This window comes from Protobothrops mucrosquamatus, unplaced genomic scaffold, assembly GCF_001527695.2.
Source record: "Protobothrops mucrosquamatus isolate PMUCROS unplaced genomic scaffold, P.Mucros_1.0 scaffold768, whole genome shotgun sequence".
Taxonomy (NCBI): Eukaryota; Metazoa; Chordata; class Lepidosauria; order Squamata; family Viperidae; genus Protobothrops; species Protobothrops mucrosquamatus.
The window spans coordinates 445,097-466,253 of record NW_015387036.1 but is presented as its reverse complement, the minus strand read 5'-3'; the positions used below and the strand labels follow the sequence as shown (position 1 = coordinate 466,253).

At 50.8% G+C, this 21,157-nt stretch overlaps 1 protein-coding gene across 1 annotated transcript; it reads left to right on the top strand.

Annotated features, from left to right (window-relative positions):
* The first annotated feature begins 9,911 nt into the window (after nucleotides 1-9,911).
* Nucleotides 9,912-19,255, top strand: MAP1A (microtubule associated protein 1A). The gene is made up of 3 exons (XM_029284620.1): nucleotides 9,912-17,619; nucleotides 18,371-18,600; nucleotides 19,100-19,255. The coding sequence occupies exons 1-3, from the start codon at nucleotides 9,912-9,914 to the stop codon at nucleotides 19,253-19,255; spliced, it is 8,094 nt and encodes a 2,697-aa protein (XP_029140453.1).
* The last annotated feature ends 1,902 nt before the right edge of the window (nucleotides 19,256-21,157 follow it).

Genomic DNA, 21,157 nt, shown 5'->3' with positions numbered 1-21,157 from the left:
TGGCGTTCCTTCTGAGGGTGGCTGTTTGATTTGCACATTTGTTCCAGGATCACTGGTCTGGTGGGCAGGATCCTCCCGTGAATGCAGCATAACCACGCATTAAGGACAATAGAATAGATTCTGGGACTGACTGCTGCACCTGTCTGCCCTTGAAGACCCTTTGGCAGCTGCCCTTTCAATCACACTTGCATATCTGTCCTGGCTTCCCAGGGCTGACTTTGATCTGTCGAGGTCTTTTTGACTCAGCCCCCTTTGGACAGAACTGACTTAGGTCGTACATTTCTTCTGAGGCGGAACGTGGAGAGATCACTCAAAGAAGGTGATGGTGCAAGACCCAGATCCATACGCCACTCTGTGGAACTCCCAGAAATCTGGAAACTGCCTTCTTGAGATCAAAAAACAGATCTGCGAACAACTAGCGGCAAACAGTGATAACTAGCAGCCAGCAGGGGTTTCTTGAAAACAGATCGTGCCAAACCAATCTTATTTCATCCTTCAATAAAGTCACTAAACTAGTAGACCAGCGAAATGCTGTGGACGTGGTATACTTAGATTTCAGTAAGGCATTTGATAAAGTAGACCACAACCTGCTTCTTGGTAAGCTAGAAAAAGGTGGAATAGACAACATCACCAGCAGGTGGATCTGTAGCTGGCTGACAAACCGCACTCGAATAGTCCTCAATAGCTCCAGCGCCTAATATTTGGCAGCTTCCGGCCATCTCTCGTTCCTTAGGGAGAAAGTCTAGTTTTAAACAACGCCAACTGATTTCACTCTCCGTTTTTAGCTCCTCAACCCAGCCGCCTAAGGAGAGCGCCAGAGGACTCCGGGCGCCTGCCCGCTAGACTGGGACGCCGACCACGCTCCCCATCGTCACGCGCAGCGCCCCGTCTCCCCTCGGAAACGCAGCCGGGGCTTCCTCGGTTTCCCCGTCCGTCGCGGACAGCCGTTCCTCGGCGTCTCCGGAGCGAGGGCGGCGGGCGAGTGTCGCAGTTGCGGCGCGGACCAGCCTCTCGCCAAGCTCGCACGGCCACGCGCGCCGGCCCGGCCAGCCGCCTCTGGGAGCCTGGCGGGGCGCGGCCGAGGGCGTCCGCGTGCGCGGGGCAGGGCCAAGCTGGGCGCGGCCGAGGGCTTTTAAGAGCCGGCGCCGGCGGCCTCTGCTGAGCGCGAGTCGTGGCTGCGGCGATGGAGGCGCCCGGCGGCGAGCGGCGGCGGCGGCGGCACGCGCTGCTGGCGGTGATCGGGGAGATCGGGACGGAGCCGGAGCGGGAGGCGCTGCGTCAGAGCCTGGAGCGCGGTAAGCCGTCGAGCGGCCGGGCGCCGGGCGCCTTCAGCACCTTGGACAGGGACCGCGCGCCCGCTGCGTCGGAGGGCCGGGGCAACCGGGGGAGGCGGCGGCGGCGGCGGGGGGAAGAGCTCGGGCTGCGGGGCGGGCGGACAGGCGCAGCCGCCCGTTGGGGCTCCGGGGACTCCGCGGACGGGGGGGCCTCTCCCGCCCCAAGGACCGCGCGCCCCAGGCCTGGCCCGCGCTCGCCTCCCGAGGAGCTCGGTGGGGAAGCCCCGCGCCGCGCAGAGTCTGGGCGGGCTTCGGACGGAGGAGCGCCCGCCGGCCGCGGCTTAACGGCCCGACTCCACGGGACAGCCGAGCTCCGAACAGAGCCTTGAATGCCGCGGCGTCTCTGGTGGCGGAGCTCGGCGCCTCGGAGCCAAAGGCGAGGGCACAGCGGGGGCGGGCAAGAGCCGGGCGCGGGGAAGGCAGGACGGCGAGCCAGCCGCCCGCGCAATCTCGGCTGAGCTAGCCTGAAAGTAGCCAAAGCCCCCCCGGCCCCCGCCAGGCCCCCTCCGGGAAGGGCCTGGCGGGGCGCTTCGGGACCTGCGAGGCGGCTCCCAGCCGGCAAGGAAAGTTTCCGCCCTGCGCAAGGAAGCCGCGGGAACCCGGAGAGGCGGGCTGGCTCCGGCTGGTGCAGCGGCGGCCTTTGGAGAAACTGCTGCAGTGCCGCTGCGCCTCTCCTCTTCCCGGAGTAGCGAGCGAGCCGAAGAGGGGAGGCGGGAGAGGCGCCCGGTTTCTCACTGACCTCCTCCAGGAAATCACTTCGGAGGAGCCGTCAGGGCATTTTTTGCTTCCAGGGGCTGCCTAGAAAACGCTTTTGGTGTTCTGGGCCAGGCAGTCCAGCCCAGCCTACTGCCCAGAGGAGCCCTCAGGCTGGAAGAACAGACGGAGGGCAATGCCACCCATCTTGCTCCGCCAGACTGGCATCCTTGGGATGTCTCTCCTTCGGAGCTCAAGGTGGTTCTGTAGAGGTCGTCCTCCCCTCCCTCTTTGCCCCCACCACAACAACCTTCTAAGTTGGTCTGAGAGACAATGACTCATCCACGGAAGCTTCCATGGCTGAGCTGAGCTGGACTGGGGTCTGCAGCTTCTTAATCTCTGGCCCTTCCCCCACCGCCCCCTCCCCTTCCCCTTGAATCAGCAGAAAATTAAATCGGCTCTTCCCCTGCTGATCCTTAGGACTTCTTCTGTGTCATGGAGTCATAAATCATACCTTCCACTCAGTGGCGGAAGGCAAATCCCCAAAAGACACCACCCTCTGCTCAAGCACATGGGGTACAGGGGAGGCCACCAACTCTCTGGATGATTGTTTAAAGTGACTCTTAAGGATCAATCAAAATCCATCAGTAAAATCCATTATTCCACATCCTGCAATCTGGAGAACTTCTTTTCTTTGACTCCCCTTCAGGTACTTGAAGCGTGTTGATATGTGTCCGCCTCAGTCTTCAAAATAGTTCTAATTCTTTTGATCATCTACATTGGTATTCAAAATCAGATCAAAACATATTAAGTCCATAGTTTTCTTCACACTCTTATTAAGAAAGTTACTTAAGCAAAAAATGAGATAGTTAATCTGGTAAGATTTTTTTTTCTTTAAAAATCCATGCTTATTTTTGATAATTACTATAGTATTTCAAGATGCTTACAGACTGATGTTTTTACAATCTGATTTTTGTTAAAGTCAATGACCCATATTGAGTACAATTTATTAGGATATGGAAAATAAAGAATTAATTTACTAAATTGGTAATACCATGAACCAAAAACTTAATAATTTTAGTAATTCAGTAAATTACTACAGTTTTGTAGTAATTTACTATTGAATTAAAATAAAAGTCTTAATTCAATGGGGACTAATTTTTTTAGTATATTTAAGTGATAGCTCTAGGAAAATAGACATAACCAAATGAATATATCACTTATTGTTACTTACTTACTATCCTAAAATCATAACATGATTTTTTTAAAAAAATTGCCCGTAAGAGTTATGGGGTTTTCAGAATGGAAAAAAAATCAGTCTGGTGACAAATAGCAGAATAACAATCTTTGGTTTTGAGGCTTGTTCCAAGATTCCTCAGAGGCTGCTGAGATAGGAAAGCATATGCAAAATAACCTCAGGGAGGGGCTGGAGTAATCTGACTCTGTACATGACCAAGAGTCACATCTTGCCGAGGGAAGGTGGGTTGAGAATAACCCTGCAGGAAGAGGTGTATATTCTGAGCAACTCCTGACAGCTGGGAAAGCAACCACATACAAAAGGGGGTGGTGGTGGTGCCAGTCTTTTTCTACATAAACTCAATTGTATTCCTCTAATTGTGAGCCACCCAGAGTTGTTTGCTCAAACCAACAATTGCCATGGTTTAAAGTGACTTTGATTTTATTTCCTGTCTTTCAACAGGTCTTCGCTCATGGGACCTTGACCTTCAGACCTGTGACCTGAATAAGCAGCTCAGACTCTTTGTCACGGGTCATCTTGCACACTTTTCATCAGAGGTCAAAGGTCAGAATCCATTTCTTCAATTTTTGATATTCCAATAAGCGTTGTGAATAAGCTACTGATGCCAGCCCAGGACCCACTTAAAAGGCAGAAGTCTCCATAAATTGGTAGGCTTGCATGGAGTCCCCATGAGCCCCTAGACTTCTGTAATGCATCCCACAGGGGGCTGCACTTGGAAGCTTTAAATGTGGGAGTTTGTCTGCCAACCCTGGGGAGGCAGATCTAGCAGCTTTGGCTGCAGTCACTTCACTGCAGGTCACTGGCTTGTTTTCTCTGCCCTGGTTAAAAAGATGCTTGTCCACTTTCGCCCTGTGCAAGGCTCTTAAAAACACTCACGATCCCGCTGAGCAGTTGAATGCTGATCGCCTTTGGTCTGCCCAAATCAGGTTAGACTGTGAATTGTTGTTTTAGTGTTCATTTTCAAAATTGGCTTCCCCCTAGAGTTTTCTTATTCATGCGTATGACCAGAAGCATATATAATATTCCTGGAGTTGATGCACCATAATTTTGTGTAAAACACTTGCAAATCCTAAGTTTATGCCTCTTTGCTCAAGAGTAAATAAAGCAAATCGCTTGAAAATTTTATTGTATCCTTCATTAATAATAAGTAAGCAGTTGCATATTGATCCCAAATCACATGAGAAATTGACGTAGTTATATCTCAAATATGAAAAAATAGCAAGGAACATATTTTATAGCAATTGGGCTAAACAAAGGATTACTACTTTGAAACAGTGGGTTTTAATCGTTGTTGTAAAGATTTTGGGAGGTTGATTTTTGAGTTTGACATGTTATTAATATTTGCAATTGGCAACTAAGCATTATGTCCTGGATGCTTTGGCATTTTCACTTTTAGTTTTTTTTCAAGGGAAACTGTGGTTGAATGGAAAATTACATTGTCTTGTTACATCAGTCAGCATGAAATAGATTTTTTTTTCTTCTGTGCTAGGCAGATTCAGGGTTAGCAAATGCATAAAAATCTAGCTTCCCGATATTGCTTGCAATGTAATAAGTAATAAACTAGCTCTTCCAACCGTGAACTATCCTGAATGCATAAACAGAATGTAATTGGCTGTCCTTTATGCCTCCTTCCCAAAGAAGCCATTGGCATTGTCGAAGAGTGAAGTTCTGTGTAAGCTTCTCTAGGGAAATGGGATAAAAGACAGTAAAGAAGATGATGCTCTTTTCCCACCTTTAATAGATTAGCGCCACTTGGTCATCTTGCTTGTGTACACAGTTGTTGTCTAAAATCTTTAAGAAAAAAGGAGTCCCGAAGACACGAGAAAAGCAAACGGTTTAAGGTTTGGGTGGGCTGGCAATTAGGGTGAAGCACAGCAGGCTTTAAAGCCAGGTTCATCGCTGGCTTGTTATCAGTTCCACATCAGCCAGAGGTTTAGACATCTGGGGGAGAGAACCCTACCTCAAATTTACAAATGGCACGGAATGGAATGGCTGATGGTACAGGTCAGAAATAAAACTGGTTGCATTCTGGGACCCAGTTAAGGCAGTGTTGATATTGCTGGACCCGCAACCCAGGAGACTGAGGCTGAGAAGTGAAATTCGAATAAAATAAATCCAGTTTAGAGAGATATAGGGAATGAAAGAAATGACACTGTTGACATTATTCAGGAGAACTCTGGGAATGGATACCTATGAGACGTTGCCAGTGTTACGGAGCAAATAAGTGAAGGGCGTTACTTGGATTCTGGCTTTATTTCATATATAAAAGATATAAAATATTATAGAAGTATATAGGAACAGGGACATTTCTTTACTGTTCTTTACCACCTGCAGCGTGGGGGCTTCTGGTGTTTCTTCAATTCGATTCTTCCCTGTTGGGACCCCAGAAGCCCCCCTTCTCTGCAGCCACATTTGCCCCACTGGCGCAGCTGTGTGGATGAACTTTTCACCCAGGGCCTCGAAGAGATGCCTTTGTTTATGGAGTTTATTGTAATTTCCATGAGCCGCCGAGAGCCACGCCGCAGGCAAGTGGAATGAAGGGCTGCTGTCATGGAAAGCGAACCAGAGCCGGACCTCGGCTGAGGCGGGAATCCGAGCTCGGGCATCCCAAGCAAAGGGGCCTCGGGTATCACAAAAGGACCCTCTGCCAGACCGACAGTTCAGGCGCCAAGCGGACCCTCCGGCAGAATGTACTAGGCCAGAGGTAGGCAACCTTGGCTCTTTTATGACTCGTGGACTTCAACTCCCAGAATTCCTCAGCCAGCACAGCTGGGAGTTGAAGTCCACGAGTCATAAAAGAGCCAAGGTTGCCTACCCCTGGACTAGACTTCCAGTTCCTGAACATTCTGTCGCCGGGGGGGGCCGGGGAGCGGGACCGCCGGGGCAGCCCAGCCGCGCTCGGCAGGCTTTTCCCCGGGGAGGGCCCGGGCCCTGAGCTCCTTCGCGGGAGGGCGGGCGGGGGGACCCCCGAACCACCCTGCAGGAAGACCGTCCGCGCCCCTGCCTCCCGGGGCCTTCGGTCCGCCTGCCCGCGGCGGAGGAAGGAGGGAGCCCGCCCCGATCTTCTCCCCAGCGGGCCTCGGCGTCCAGGCGGCGCCCAGCGGGGGCAGCGGCGGCAGGCGCGGCCGCGGCTCACAAGGGGTTACGGCTGCTTGGGCGGGCGGCTCCTCCTCCGCGCGCTGACAGCAGCAGCAGCAGCAGCAGCCGCAGCTGTCTGGCGCTCCCGGGCCCGGCGGCCGGCTAGTCGCCGCGGGCATCCGAAGCGGGGGGCGGTGCCGGCAGCGGACCCCGCGAGGAACGCCCGCCGCCGGGCAGGTGAGGCGGGTGCGCGCAGCGGCGGGCTGGCGGGGGAGCGGGGGAGCGGGCGGGCGTCCCCTCGGCGTTCTGCGCAGCCAGCCGGCCAAAGAGGCCCGGGGGGCGGCCGTGTCCTCCGGCGCGAGGGGGCTCGGCCGCATTACCCCCCCCCCGGGATTTCTCGCGGCCGGCGCGAAGCCTCCTCCCGAGCCTCCGCCGGGGAGAGGCGGCACGTGCCCGCCGCCCTCCGATGCCGCTGGCCCGAGCCGCTTTTCGGCCTGCGGGGGGGGGGNCGCCCACTGCGGCAAATTCCGCGGCTGGCGCCCTCTGCTCCGAACGCCCCGAGCCCCGCCCCTTCCCCGCTCCGAGCCGCCGGCCTCCAGCCGAGGGGTCCCCGCCGGCCTCGGGGACAGCTGGCGCGAGCGGCCGAGGCTGCCCAGGCGGCGGCGGCGACAGTCTCCCGGCCGCGCGGCTGCTTCCCCCTGGAGTGCCCCGGGCGCCTCCGGGCCCCGCAGCCGTGCCGGGCGTTGGGGCCCGTCCCTCGGGCGACCGGCGGGAGCGCGCGCAAGCGGTGTGGGGCGCGTGGATCGGGCAAAAGGAAAGGCAGGGTGGAGTCTGCGGGAAGGGCCCCGACCTGGAGAAGCCCCCAGGCCTCGGCCTCGGAGGTCGGAAAGCAGCGGGAGGGCCGCCCTTCTCCCAGGCAGGCACAACGCAGCCACAGAGTTCAGCCATCCGCCGTGGGCTCCATCGGGGGCGCCCCACCGGGCCCTCTAGGGAAGGCTGACCAGGGCTGGCCGCTGTCTCCAGGGAGCAGAGCAGAGCTCCCTTCTGGGCTGCTCCTGCAGGCAAAGGGCTCCCCTTAGAGGGGCCGGGCTCCTTCAGGGCTCGCTTTCCCACCTCCCATCCCTCATCCCTGCAGTCCAGTCCAGAGCAAATTGGAGAGTTTGGGGGGAAATATTCTCCCAAGATCTCAGGGCTGCTCACAGGAGAACCTTCTGCCCGCTAAATGATGGGGGTCCTCCTGAGGAGGGATCTGGGGCACCTTCCACTGGCAGAGAAAGGATTCTCGCCCTAATCACCACAGCAGAGGCTGGGTTATAAAAGTGCTTCTGGTTTCACTCCAGATCCCTTGGCTGCTGTTTCAGAGCTTCAGGGCAGAGCAAGGAGCCCCGAGTAGTAGGAAGAGGCTGCTGAGGGGGGATCTCAACCAGCATCTTTGTAATCCAGAGCTTGACCATTTGCTGAGCCTGCCAAGGGCTTAGAGATGTTTCTGAATCTATTATCTCTTGCCTGGATAGGCCATCCTCCCCATTCTTCCCACTCTAGGAAGGTTACTAGTGGGAGGAAAACTCATGCGGGTCAGGCAGGAACCTTTCCATTGTCCAGTTTCGGATTGCACATCAACCATTTGGAGATGAAGATGGAGGCCTAAAGCCATCTCTGGATTGGGTGTGAAATTTCCTGTGACAAACCCATGATTGCCATGACACAGTGAATTTCCAATCGTTCCCAGAAATTCCTATTCGGAGGTTGATATCCCACAGCACAAATAGTTTAAAGAACTCCACGGGGCTGTCCTTCAGCAAGGATCCACTTGGCCGGACATGATTGGGATTCCTGTTTTCTCTAGGCTCAGCGTAGCAGGCCACCTTCACAACTCATCATCTCCACAAGAGGTCACTGTTACATTGTCTCAGGTGACCATTAGCACCTTGTCACTCCTGGAGCACCTGAGGCAGGATTCAAAAGCTGGCAAGCAGACCTAAGAGGGCAGTAGCCCCATCCCCAGGAACCTAGGTTTTGATAAGGCATACCAGGCCTGCTTGCTCACGCATGACCAAGGTCTGTCTCTTTCTGCCTCTCTCTCTCTCTGTCCATCTATTTAATCTATCCAGATTTGAAGTCACTCATCTCCCTCACAGAGGGACTTGGCATTTGCCAATAGCATTTGCCAATAGCAACTTGAGTTTTGAAGCAAACAGGGGACCCGTGTGCAATTGGCAGATCTATTTGAAAAACAAAGCTTCTCTACTTCTCTCCAGGTCAGAGGACCCTTCACCACCAGAGTGAGGACCTGGACACAGTCATCTTAGTCAATCCTGATGAATGGAGCGCGGTGTCAGAGGTAAAAACACACAAGGCCAGCATGTCTGGTTTTGCCAGAGTTCCTGCAATGGCCTATCAAATATGAGCTAAAATGGGTAAATGTCTTGAGCCATTCCTCAAAACTCCTGTGCTTGGCTACGGCGTCCAGGACCTCCCTTCTAAAAAGTAAGGTGACCTCCTGCTTTTCCTCTATATTTAAATGCAGTGTATTGATTCTCCTGAGCACTGTTGGGTGAACACGAGTCCAAAAACACCACAGAGCTTGGCAGGTTTTTCTAAATGTTGGGGGAGGTGGGGCACTTCTGTTAATAACATTCTGAAAACCCAGAAGTCACGAATCGGAAGCTGAAATCCCATCTTTGATGTAAACAGGTCCGTTCTTTGATATGTGACTCTTCTGCCCACAAGCTGCTAGTCCTGTGTGGGCAGAGCTCTGACCAGGGAGGTGACTTGATTCTGCAGACTGGCACCTTCACCTACCAGAAACTCACCGGGATATTTGCAGATCCAGAGGTAAGTGGATAAACTTGGATTCCAGTGAAATCAGGTGGCTTCGTTCTCTTGCCTCTAGTCCCCCCCCCTTCCTTGAGTTTAATTTTGGGAGTCTAGTAAATTATTTGGCACTAGCAATTTGAGTTGCTGAGCTGGAGACCATTTTACATGGAGACTCGCCACATGACATTAATTCAGAGACATTCAGTATGTTTTCCATCATCTGAACTGCATAAATTAAATATTCCAGAGATCTTGGGTACTGTCTTAGACTCTTTGGAAATTCCTTTCAGGTAGCTGCTCTTCTGGTCAATGGTCAGTGATTAAATAACATCTTTATGTGTACAGTTCATATAAATGTAATATAAATTTATGTCTATATTTCATATAAATTTAAAAAAAAACCATGTTTCTAATAAAAATAATTGTAGGTTATCCAGGAGTAACAGATGATTTATAGAGTGTTGATTGATTGGGTAGTATTTTTTTTTTAATTAAGCTGAATTTGCATAGCAATCACAAAAATAACTTTTGATCTTAATCAAGAAGATTTCATGATTACAGCCTGTTTTGAACTTTTGTAGGTTGCCCAGCTTCTCAGTAACACTGATCTGGCTTCTAAAACCTCCCTCACAATATCGTGCTTGGGAGAAGGAGATTGGAGAAATCTTGGCCACTCCAGTTTCGAAGACCTTTTCTGTCTGAGAGTTAATCCTGACCCAGTCCTGCCAGAGATGGATGGGATATCTGAATTTGCTGAATATGTCTCTGAGACAGTGGATGTCCCATCGCCCTTTGATCTCCTGGAACCCCCAACCTCAGGGGGTTTTCTAAAGCTCTCCAAGCCCTGCTGCTACATATTCCCAGGAGGAAGGGGGGACTCGGCTCTCTTCGCTGTCAACGGGTTCAACATTCTGGTTGATGGTGGCTCAGACAGGAAGTCCTGTTTCTGGAAGCTGGTCAGACATCTGGATAGGATTGACTCAATTCTGCTGACCCACATCGGGGCTGACAATCTCCCAGGCATTAATGGACTCTTGCAGAGGAAGATCGCTGAGCAGGAAGAAGAGCAGTCCCAGGGCTCCACTAACTACAGTGACTGGATAAAGAACCTTCTGTCTCCAGAGCTCGGGGTGGTTTTCTTCAATGTTCCTGAGAAGCTCAGAATGCCAGAGTCCTCCATGAAAGTCAAAAGAAGCATCGCAGAAGCCAGCCTGACCCTCCAGTACCTCAACAGGCTAAGCATTAAGCCGGAGCCTCTCTACAGAGTGGTCACCAATATTGTTGAGCCAATCACTCTGTTCCACAAAATGGGCGTTGGGAAATTGGACATGTACATCTTGAACCCCGTCAAAGAGAGCAAGGAGATGCAGTTTCTCATGCAAAAGTGGACTGGGAACAGTAAAGCCAAGACAGGCATTATCCTTAGTAATGGGAAAGAAGGGGAGATTTCGGTCCCCTATCTAACATCCATCACGGCCCTTGTCGTGTGGCTTCCCGCAGGACCAACAGAAAAAATTGTACGAGTTTTGTTTCCAGGAAATGCACCCCAAAATAAGATTTTGGAAGGTCTTGAGAAACTCAAGCATCTTGATTTTCTGAAGTATCCTGTAGCTACCCAGAAGGACGTGGCTTCTGGCACACCCTCCTCTGTGCTTAAACAGTCCAAGATTAAACAACGGACAGACAGTAAAGAGAGCCTCAAGCTATCGCTTAAGCCTCCTACCACAAAGGTAGTTGCTGAAGAGGGCTCTAAAGAGATGAAGATGGAGACAGTAAAAGAGGCCAAAACTGAGAAAAAAGGGAAAGAGCATTCTGAAATGCTTCAAGAGAAGCTGGTTAAAACAGAAAAAATAAAAATGGACTCCAGCGATGCCCTTAAAGCTGAGAAAAGAAAACTGGCCAAAGACAAAGTTGGCAAAAAACATCTCAAAGAGAAAGTTTCCAAACTGGAAGAAAAGAGAGACAAAGAAAAGAAAGATGTTAAAAAGGAGAAGAGGGAGATTAAAAAAGATGATGGAAAGAAAGAAGAAAGGAAAGATTCCAGGAAAGATGAAAAAAAGAAAGAAGCTAAACCAGAGTTGAAAAAATTTTCTAAGCCAGACTTGAAGGCCTTTACCCCTGAAGTAAGGAAAACTTTATACAAGGCAAAAGTTCCCAGTAGAATAAAAACTGACAAAGTTCGTACCAAAACTGAAAAGTGTGCCACTGGAGAACAGAAGTCTCCAACTGTGCCAAAGAAGCAGGACCGGCCTCAAGACCCACCAATTATGGCTGAGGAGAGGCTTGTGATATCTTCACCAGAGGACCTGACCAAGGATTTTGAGGAGCTGAGCTCTGAAGAGCAAAACGAGTCTCATCCTGCATCCGCTGCTTTAGTAGCAGAGGCCGTCTCCAAGGGTGCAGAAAGACAGGATCCCTGCGACCTGGCTGTTGAAAAGGGGGTGCTGGTATCCAAAGGGACCAGTAGTTCAGGATTTCTTTTTCGGGCCATGCCGGAGGAGGACATGGCTTCCCCCAAAGGTGAGGTGATGGAAGCAGGGAAGCCATCTGAAAAACCTGATGAGAAAGCAGCCTTGGCAGAGCCTCATGGGCAAGAACTGGATGAGAACGTCAGAAGGAGCGTCGGAGAACTTCCAGCAAAAGGGAAAGATCAGATACCATCACCCAGGGAAGAAAGAAATGCTGCTTTGGGAAGGGATTGGGCGTCCCCGAGAGAAGACACAAGCTCAAAAGAGGAAGATTTGTTTAAAAAGGCAGAGCTGGGAGGGACATTAGAAGAAGACGCCAAGACAAAAGGCCAAGAGTTAGCAAAGAAGGAGCTTTGTCGAGTCCAGCCACCGCAAGGCCCACCTTTGCTTTCTGATGGGAAAGGAAAAGAACACAAGGCAGAACGAGTGAACGCCAGCAAAGTACCTGGGAAGCTGCCAGGGATAAGGGAAGGGGAGGACTCCTCTCACCTGGGAAGCATCCCTTTCCCATCAGGAGAACACATCTCCTACATCCAAGATGAAACCATCCCTGGCTACTCAGAGACAGAGCAGACCATTTCGGATGAGGAGATCCACGATGAGCCAGAGGAGAAGATGGCACACTTCAAGCCAGACATTGGCAGCTATGACATTGCAGGACCAGGTCAGATAGACACCTTCGAAACGGCTCATGGGATCCAGACTCTCACAGCGCCTGAAGTGGCCAAAGGGTACGCTGGACAGGAACCCGAAATCCTTGCCTACCCTACAAACCTCGTGGCAGCCCCCTTGGCCGAAGAGGAGCATGTCTCCTCAGCAACATCCATCACAGAATGTGACAAACTTTCCTCCTTTGCCACTTCTGTTGCTGAAGACCAGTCGGTCGCATCCCTCACAGCTCCACAGACAGAGGAAACGGGCAGAAGTTCCTTCCTGTTGGATACAGTGAACAGCATACCTTCCTCTCGAACAGAGGTCACCCAAGGCCTAGATTACGTGCCTTCTGCTGGCACGATTTCTCCCACGTCTTCCCTAGAAGAAGACAAAGGCTTTAAGTCTCCTCCTCCAGAAGACTTCCATAGTCAAACGGAAAGCGAGAAGAAACTTGAGGCCTGCAAGAAAGTTTTACAGCAGCAGCAGCAAGAAATTCCACACTTTGAGAGGCCTTGGCAAGCAGAAGAACATTACAGTGCCCTAGTGTTTGCACAGCAAGGGCCCCTGGGAGATAGTCCAAGTGAAAGATCCATGGAAGGACCTCAAAAAACCACCCTGCTTTTGAGTGAAGCAAATGCACACTTGCTGCAGGTACAACAAGGCACAGGCGATGCTGAAGATCGCTGCATAAGCCCTGATGACAGCACAGTCAAGATGGCATCTCCCACCCAATCAGGCCCCACTAGTGCAGGGCACACACCTTTTCATCAATCCCCTATAGAGGAAAAATTGGACACCGCAGAAGCAGAGATGTTTGAAAAGGCAGCAAAGTCTCCTGTAATGGGGATTGAAATAGAAGGACCCGACAGAGCAATGAATGTATCCAGAACATTTGAAGGTGAGGGGGAGCATCATGAAATCAAGAAGACATGCCTTCATGACGTGCCTGGCCTGGAAGCAGCAGCCATCCCGCACGCAGGATTTTTATCTGCACTGGATGAAGACAGGAACCAGAATTTGGAGAAAGAGGAGCTAGCAATAAGCTTCTACCACAAGCAAGAAACTATTGATATTTCTGACCTGGATCTTCCCACTAAAGATAACCTTCTAGAGACCTTAAAAGATGCTTCATCTAAGAATGTCGACACTGCTGAGGAAGCATCCCATGAACCTGTCGTTAGGTCTGAGATTGAGGAGTTCTCTGCTTCAGAAATACCTCCGCCAAAAGGATGGGAAGCAATTTCAGACATATCTAGAGATGAAAAATCTTCACAAATCATTAATTTACCAGGAGAAGAAAAAGCATCTTCTTTTACTGACGAAATTCCTGGGAAGACATCATGTTCTGATAATTTCATCACTGAAATATCTCAAGAGAGCTTGCATTTGACAGAAACTGGCTTAGAGCAAAAAGAGTCTGCTTCTCCAGAAGATACTAAGCTTGTTCTGAGTCTTCATGAAGAAACCCCTTCCTATATATTCAAAGAAGAAGTTTCTCCAAGAGATACTACACTTCTGCTTACAAAAGAGAGCCCTGTTAAAGAGGCATCACTGGGCATGCTTGTGGAACATCTGTCTCCTAAAACTAAGCACCAAGCTTCTCCAGAAGGGAGCCCAAGTACAGATGAAAGATCAGAAACTGATGTCAAAGAGGATCCATGCATTGCCTCTTTAAACTTTCAGCAAAATCCATTTCTAGATGCCACTATAATAAAGACTTCAGCAGACCCTTTTCTGGAAAATGAAAGATCAGCTTCCTTAACAGAAAAACAAACTCACGAGGAACTACCTCCCAAACAAACATCTCCAGACCCAAAGTCTTCAGGCTTCACATCAGAGAGCCCAGGTTTAGATGCCTTGGAATTTTCATCTGGAGAGAAAGAACCTTGTCAATTTCTGGGAAAGAAAGAGAAGACAAATGAACTATCTCCAAAAATAGAAAATTCTTATCTGAGAGAAATAGATTATGAGAAGAAAGTGTGGTTTCCAGAGGGAATGAAGGAAGTACCATGCAAAGAACCACAACTGAAATATGACAAAGAAAAGGGAGAGTCTACATTTTTGGATGATGAGGTAGACATGTCTGCGAAGAAGGAAGAAAACATCCACTTCGTGGAGATTAAAGATATTCCCAAACAGGGTGGTTTGGATACTGAACATGGCTCCATTCAGGAAGCCGCTGCCGATGAGAAGGGCGGCTTTTTAGTTGTTGATGACAAATCTGTGTTGAAAGAAAAGCCAGCTCCCCAAGCAGATCCTAATCAAGGTGTTTTGAATTCAGAGAAAGCTGAACTTTGTAGCTTTGAAAATAGTCAGTCTTTTGAACTTGAAAGTGAGCCAAAACCAAGTCTGGAATGGGCTTTTGTGTCCTTTCCACCCCAGGCCACGATGCCCACTTCAGTGGAAGGAAAAGAAGAACCTCTCCCTGAATCTAATCAAGTAACGGAGAAAGTGACCCCACAACTGTCTTTTGACCCCATGAGTGAAGCTGTGAAGATCCAGGAGGGAAACCAAAATGCTGATGAGAAATCATCTGAGCATCTTTATGATCACCCAGATGGAAATGGAAAGCAGCCAAGAACTTCTGCAGCTCTTCTGAACGTAGATGTGGGGTCACAGGAGAACAGACAGTTTTATCCTGACCAAGATGGCGGAGGAAGCAGGGACCTTGACATCCCTTCACAAGATGCACATTCTTTTGGCCAAAGCAAGTGCTCTGAGTGGCCAGGCGCTCTGGACCCCTCCGGTCCTTTGGAGTCACACGATTCCAAAGCGAAGTTGGGTGAGAAAAGGCAAGAGAATGAAGAGAGGGAATCAACCCCCTACCCTCATGAAAGAACTTTCCAGTATGCTGATGTCTATGGGAGTATGGCGATGTCTGATGTTGGCCACCCTGGAAAGGATGCCGTGGCCAAGAGTCCTCAAGCATTGAGACCTCAGAAGGAGGAATTCCTCTACCCCATTTCCTCCAAAGAAGAAGATTCTTACCTCTCCACTCCTACTGAGAAAGAACTCTCATCCCCATGTTCGCCAAAGGTTACGATGGGGCATTCCTTTCAATACGCGGAGGTTATCGAGCAGTGTTTGCAGGATCCATGTTCCATGACATCCACAGACACACAATCTAAGGAAAGCCCACCAGAAAGCCCAATGAGCCTCCAGCCTGCCTCCTCTTTGGGAGATACGACCTTCAGGGACATGTTTAATCAGAAAGATCTCATCATCCCCTCTGAAACGATGAGCCCTTCAGATAGAAAACTCAGCCAGGTCCAGGAGTTTCCTTCTTCAGCAGGTTTCCATCCCAAGGACATTTATTACGAGAAAGCTGAAAGAGAAGACAGCGCTAGTGACTCCGAGCTAGAGAAAGGTGCCAAGGAGAGGTCAGAAAAAGAACCAGAGTATTCAACAGTGAAGCGAAAGGAACTCTGTACTGTCTCAGAGAAGGACAACATCTCTGTCCCAGGGCAAGAGGTCTATGATGGGTCATTGGGAGAGGGAAGTCACTCCAAGAAAACAGCCAGTGACAGCCTTGCGGATCCCAGCAGACAGGAAGGGGGCTCAAATGTGCCCCAGGTGGCCACTGAGCAACACTCCCAGGAGGAAAAGCAAAAGGACCTCTCGGAAAAAGCCTGTGATGATGTTGACCCCAAAAGCTTTTTACTTGCAGCCTCTGCTAAAGACAAGGACTCCCCAAAGGGACCCGTCCTCCTGCCTAAAGGGCTCGATTGTTCTTCCTCCGGATTTGAACTTTCTTGCCTGGAAAAGCATGAGCCCTCCATTTTGTTCAGACACGAAGCCCATTTCTCCTCACACTTGGAGCATAAATCTCTCACCTTAAGCACGCCTGAACCTGCAAGAAAGGGTCAAGAAGATGAATACTTAGAGGTATCAAAAAAAGGGGATTCCCCCTTTGTAGAGCTATATGAAGAAGAAGAAGAAGAAGAAGAAGAAGGAAAGCTCCCTTTGTGGACATCCCCAGATTATCTGATCCACAAGGGATCATCCAGCATCCCTGAGGAAACTTTCTCGGGGACCTCTCTCTCTGCGGGGCACCCAACAGGCGGCAGCCCCCTCCCTAGCCTCCAGTACATCTCAGGGGCCAGGGCTGCAGAGACAGGGGCTCAGAGCCCACACATCCTCTCTCAGCTGCTTTCAGAAGAGGCCGCTCTAGATGCAGTAGAGGATGTAGCCTCTGCCGGCACAAAGGCCGTGCAGCCCTCGGAATCCACTTGCGCAGTCGGCTGTCGGCCACAGCCAGCAAGCCCCCAAGAATGGCCAGCAGCAACCGCTCCCCTCCCTAATGTCCTGGCTGGTTCTCCTCGTGGTCAGCAAGAGGCAGGAGCCACCGCTAATGGCCCCACAGAAGTCAATCCACTCACTTTTTATGATTCATCATCACCCATTTCAGAACAATCCAGGCGGGCGGGGGAGGGGCAGGAGGAGGTTTGTGAAAGGCAGAGCCGTCCCCTGTCCCTGGTGAGCCCTTCCCAAGAGGACTTCCCAAGTACACGGTTGAGCAGCCAAACGGAGGAGCACGGAGGCACTTGCCAAGCAGTGGAGCCGTGCTTCACAGCCATATCTCACTGTGGGCAGAAATCGTACGAGCGTAAGCCAAGAAAGGGCGAATTATCTCCATCATTCATCAATCCAAGTCCTCACGATTCATCAGAAGACAGTGAATTTTCACAGGTCAAAGGCCCCGTTTCAGTCAAAGGAAAGCCACATTCAGTTCCTGGTGGCCACAGAGCAGCTACTTCTGCTGTGGAAGAAACTCCTCCCACCTCTGCCAGTGATTCAGGGACTTCCCAGTCAGACTCAGATGTTCCTCCAGAAACGGAGGAATGTCCCTCAATTACAGCAGAGGCAGCCCTAGACTCAGATGAAGATACCGATTATCTCCCAGTCGACAAAACTGCAGGCAGTTCCCAGCATGGCACAAAGTCTGGCCATGACCCCCAGCCTGCTTCTTCAGTAGACCCCCAGCCTCAGCCTCCACACCCAGATGTCTGCATGATGGATCCTGAAATCCTGCTTATTGAGCAGAACCTGAACAGACTTGACAAGGTGCCCAAGAAGGGCCTGAAGGATAAAAACAAAGCATCAAAGAAGCTTCTGGGCAAGTCCAAGTCCTCCTCCTCCTCCTCCCAGAAAGCAGATAAGCCCTTACTTAGTCCCATGAAACAACCATCTTCAAAGCCAGCGATGGCCAGGAAAGAGAAACTGCTCAAGCCACCCACGGAAGACCGAGAGGAGGGTTCTCGAAGCACCCACACCAGCCCTGGCAAGAACCTCATCACTGGTGTCAAAACCGGCCCAGGTAAGAATGAACAGAGGTGCAGCGGAGATTGGGAAGGTTCGGGTCCTCCAGAGGGATGACTGTCTGGGGAAGGTTAGCCTTTCTGTCAGGGGGCTTTGTGGGGTCACAAGAACTAGTGAAATACACAGCAGAGAGTCTTGTCAATTCCTACCCCCCTTTATTAATAATCTAGGGCGAGTTACTACTTTCGTTTTTATCCACAAAAACTATTTAGACAGAATTAAATTAATTACAGGGGCTAAATAAGCTAGATGCCTCCTCCTCCCTCCCTCCATTGCTTTATCTGCCTTTCTGATTAATAGTAGGTGAAGCAACAGTAAAACAGTTAAAGTCTTTCTTTACATATCCAAGAGTTTAAGTTCTCCCTACCGGATACGTATGCAGTGTTGACAAAAACGTGCACTGCAGTTTCTAGATTCCCACTTAGAGTTCAGTCAGGGAGATGATTACCTGGCAGGGTGAGATTCCCTCTCTTCATCCTCCTCAGCTTCTCATGATAGCAATTTGTGGGAAAGGAGTGTCCCTGGGGCCCCTCTTCTCTGGGCCCTGCTCTGGAACAGACCGTTGTTCAGCCGTGTGATGTTATCTACTAGGGATCAGTTCTTCTGTTTTGTGGACTGCCCAGCAAATTTAGTAAAGTGTAAAAAAAAAAAGATGTTTCTTAGTCTATCTGTTTCTTCCAACCAAACCATAAGGAAAAGTTTCCAGTTGTTGCATCCTTTATCAAAAACCTCCACTTTCTCTCCACAAGTTTCCAGCAGCCCCAAAAGCTCCTCCACCTCACCTGGAACGCCTGTCTACGTGGACTTGGCTTACGTCCCCAACCACTGCAGCGGGAAAAATACAGACCAGGAGTTCTTCAGGAGAGTCAGAGCTTCTTACTATGTTGTCAGTGGGAACGACCCCAGTAGTGGGGAGCCCAGCCGTGCCGTCCTGGATGCCTTGTTGGCGGGAAAAGCCCAGTGGGGGGAGAACCTGCAGGTAGGTGCCTGGCGTGGTGGCCTGTAAGATCCATTTCTGTAGAAGGTGGAAATGAAGTATTGGGCCGTGTCCTCTCGGCCGTTTGGGAACAGCTGCAGGCCCCAGGGATCCTCTTCTGCAATAGAAACATTACTCTAAGAAGAAACGTCCATTCTGATCCTCCAGCTGGGCTCCTGTCCTGGAACTGAGGGGGGGGGGCACAGGCGTTTCCTCCTTTAGAAAGTTATCTTGCCTCCAAAAGCTCAGCTTTTTTCTGACAGCCCAGCTCAGGATGAAGGCAGGCTCACTCCAGTCTCCCCCTCCCCACAACCCCCATCAATCTGCTGGCCTGCAACTACTTTGCCATAACAACCCCCCCACACACACACACACCCGTCATGCAGAAAGTGGCTGCGGCTGGCGGCAGAATCTGTACCGCCTCTGGTTGTCAAAGACCGGCAAGAATTTCAGTGCAGTCCACAGCCTTTTCACATGTGGTCCACATCTCTCGTTTCCCCAGGTAACTCTAATCCCAACACACGACACAGAGGTGATGCGAGAATGGTACCAGCAGACGCACGAGAAGCAGCAGGAGCTGAAGATCATGGTCTTGGCCAGTAGCAGCACCGTCGTGATGCAGGATGAGTCTTTCCCTGCCTGCAAGATCGAGTTCTGAGGTCTGAGCTTCTCCTCCTCTCCTCCACCTCCCACGCAGCACTTGGAAGACCCGTCTGCTCCCCACCGCTTGATTTGTTTGCCTTTCCTGAGTGTCAGCTGAACTCGCCAGGAGCAGCACTCCGTCCGTCCGTCCGTGTGGTTCTTGCTTGCCAGAGCCCCCGAGACCCGTCCCACATGCCTGGACGTGTGCAGAGTGGCCCCACCACTTGCTTGCTCTCCCTGGAACCGCTACCAAGGAGTTTGGCTCCCTTGATTTGGTTTGTCTGCACGGTTTTTGCCCTGTTCCTTCTCATCCCATGGCTGAGTTCCGTCCTGCTGGATTTCTGGATTCGGCTCTTGGGCAACCCTTGGAGACTACGCTAGAAGAGGACGGGGGCCTGATGGAGAAGACGAGGCTCAACCTCTAGAACAAGCCAAGCAAGCAGGTGGCCACAAGGCCCTACTTTCTGGGGAAGCTGCACAGAAGAGAATGCCTCCAGAGAGCAGACACAAAGTGGCAAATGCTACTTCTTTGGCACCATTAGACCCTTCAGAGAGATGGCACAATCCACCTTCCCCTCGGTGGCACAATAATTTGACTGGGGGGGAGGTTCCTGTGGTGATCCTCTGCCCAGGCTGCCCTTTTGCCCTTGTCCAAGGGCCGGAGGCTGGGATGGCTCTGCCACTCTGCCCGCAGCTCTCATCCCCTCAAAGGCCCAGCTGAAAGCAAAACCTTTCGCTTTCTGTGATATGATCTGGATCAGCACATCCATGCAAAGCTGTCTGTGCCCGGGACGGGTTGGCGGTCGTGGCAGCAGGCATTGGGAGCCGCCTGGTGCAATTCTGGGCAGGTTGTTAAGAAAGCATCTCTTTGTCCTCTGTAGGAATAGATCAGCTTGGAAGAACCAGATGTCCTGGCACCCTTCAAAGGAGAGAGCAGATGAGGAGAAATAGAGCAGTGTTATTTTTTTCTGGTTATTGTTTAATTTATTGGGTTTTTTTAAATGCTGTGTACTTTTTCCATGTACAGGTATAGTTGTTTTGCATTTGTGTTTTAAAACGTTTTGACTTTTATTGTAGGCTCAACTCCCAGGTCACAGGGTACTCAAGTTTCTACCGGTAAATGCTGCAAACTGACAGAGGATGAAGAATTGTCCCCTCCCCCGTCACTTTGGTAACACACATTTGAATCCTTCGCTCTGCAGGGACCCAGGTCAGCCTTGGGACACCTGGTCCTGGATGAGGGGAGATGCATGCCAACCTTTGTGGTTCTCGTGGCTTGAATTGCTGCTCTTCTGACTGGTGTTTAGCTGGCAGACCAAGTGTACGTCTGTAGTTAGACAAGTGAATGTACTGACCCACTTATGAATGTGTCTTAGAAGCTGAAGCTAATGGGGGGGGGAGGGGGGGAAGCAGGGAGACCAAGAACTTTTCCTTCCTCTTAAGTGGTACAAGGACTCTGACTCATCTGTTATTCCTCCTCCTCCTCCTCTTCCTCCTCCTCCTCACACAGCCGTGCCTCAGAGTCACTCCAATATTTTGTAGTTTTGGAGCAGCTTCAGCAGGCTCCCCTTTCCCGTTTTATGGCAAAATGTATAAAAATCGTTGCTCATCTTTAGCCGTGAGAACCAATTTGACTTTTGGCAACCGATGGAGAAGAACACTGCTTCTGCTGTTCCTGCATGTGGCAGTTAGTAGTACCCGACTACTCCTGTTCCTATGACTTACTTGGCCTCCTGGCAAAGAGAGCGAAGGGGCCCTTCTGCTGAGTGGGGTGGAAGTCTCACCTGAACGGCACAGTTCTCCCTTCTGCTCCCCCTCCGACGTCTCGCCCGCCTTCATTTCTGTGTGCAATACGCTGTAATGCTAATAACCGCAAAGGAATGGGTCTGCGCTGACCAATAAAGCAACATTAACCACA

What these genes read in the sequence shown, in the direction of transcription:
- MAP1A (XM_029284620.1), top strand. Translation starts at nt 9,912, where the DNA reads ATGGATGGGATATCTGAATTTGCTGAATATGTCTCTGAGACAGTGGAT. An exon ending in TGGTGTCAAAACCGGCCCAG is followed by an intron (nt 17,620 to 18,370) that starts GTAAGAATGAAC and finishes TCTCTCCACAAG; the next exon opens with TTTCCAGCAGCCCCAAAAGC. An exon ending in AGTGGGGGGAGAACCTGCAG is followed by an intron (nt 18,601 to 19,099) that starts GTAGGTGCCTGG and finishes TCGTTTCCCCAG; the next exon opens with GTAACTCTAATCCCAACACA.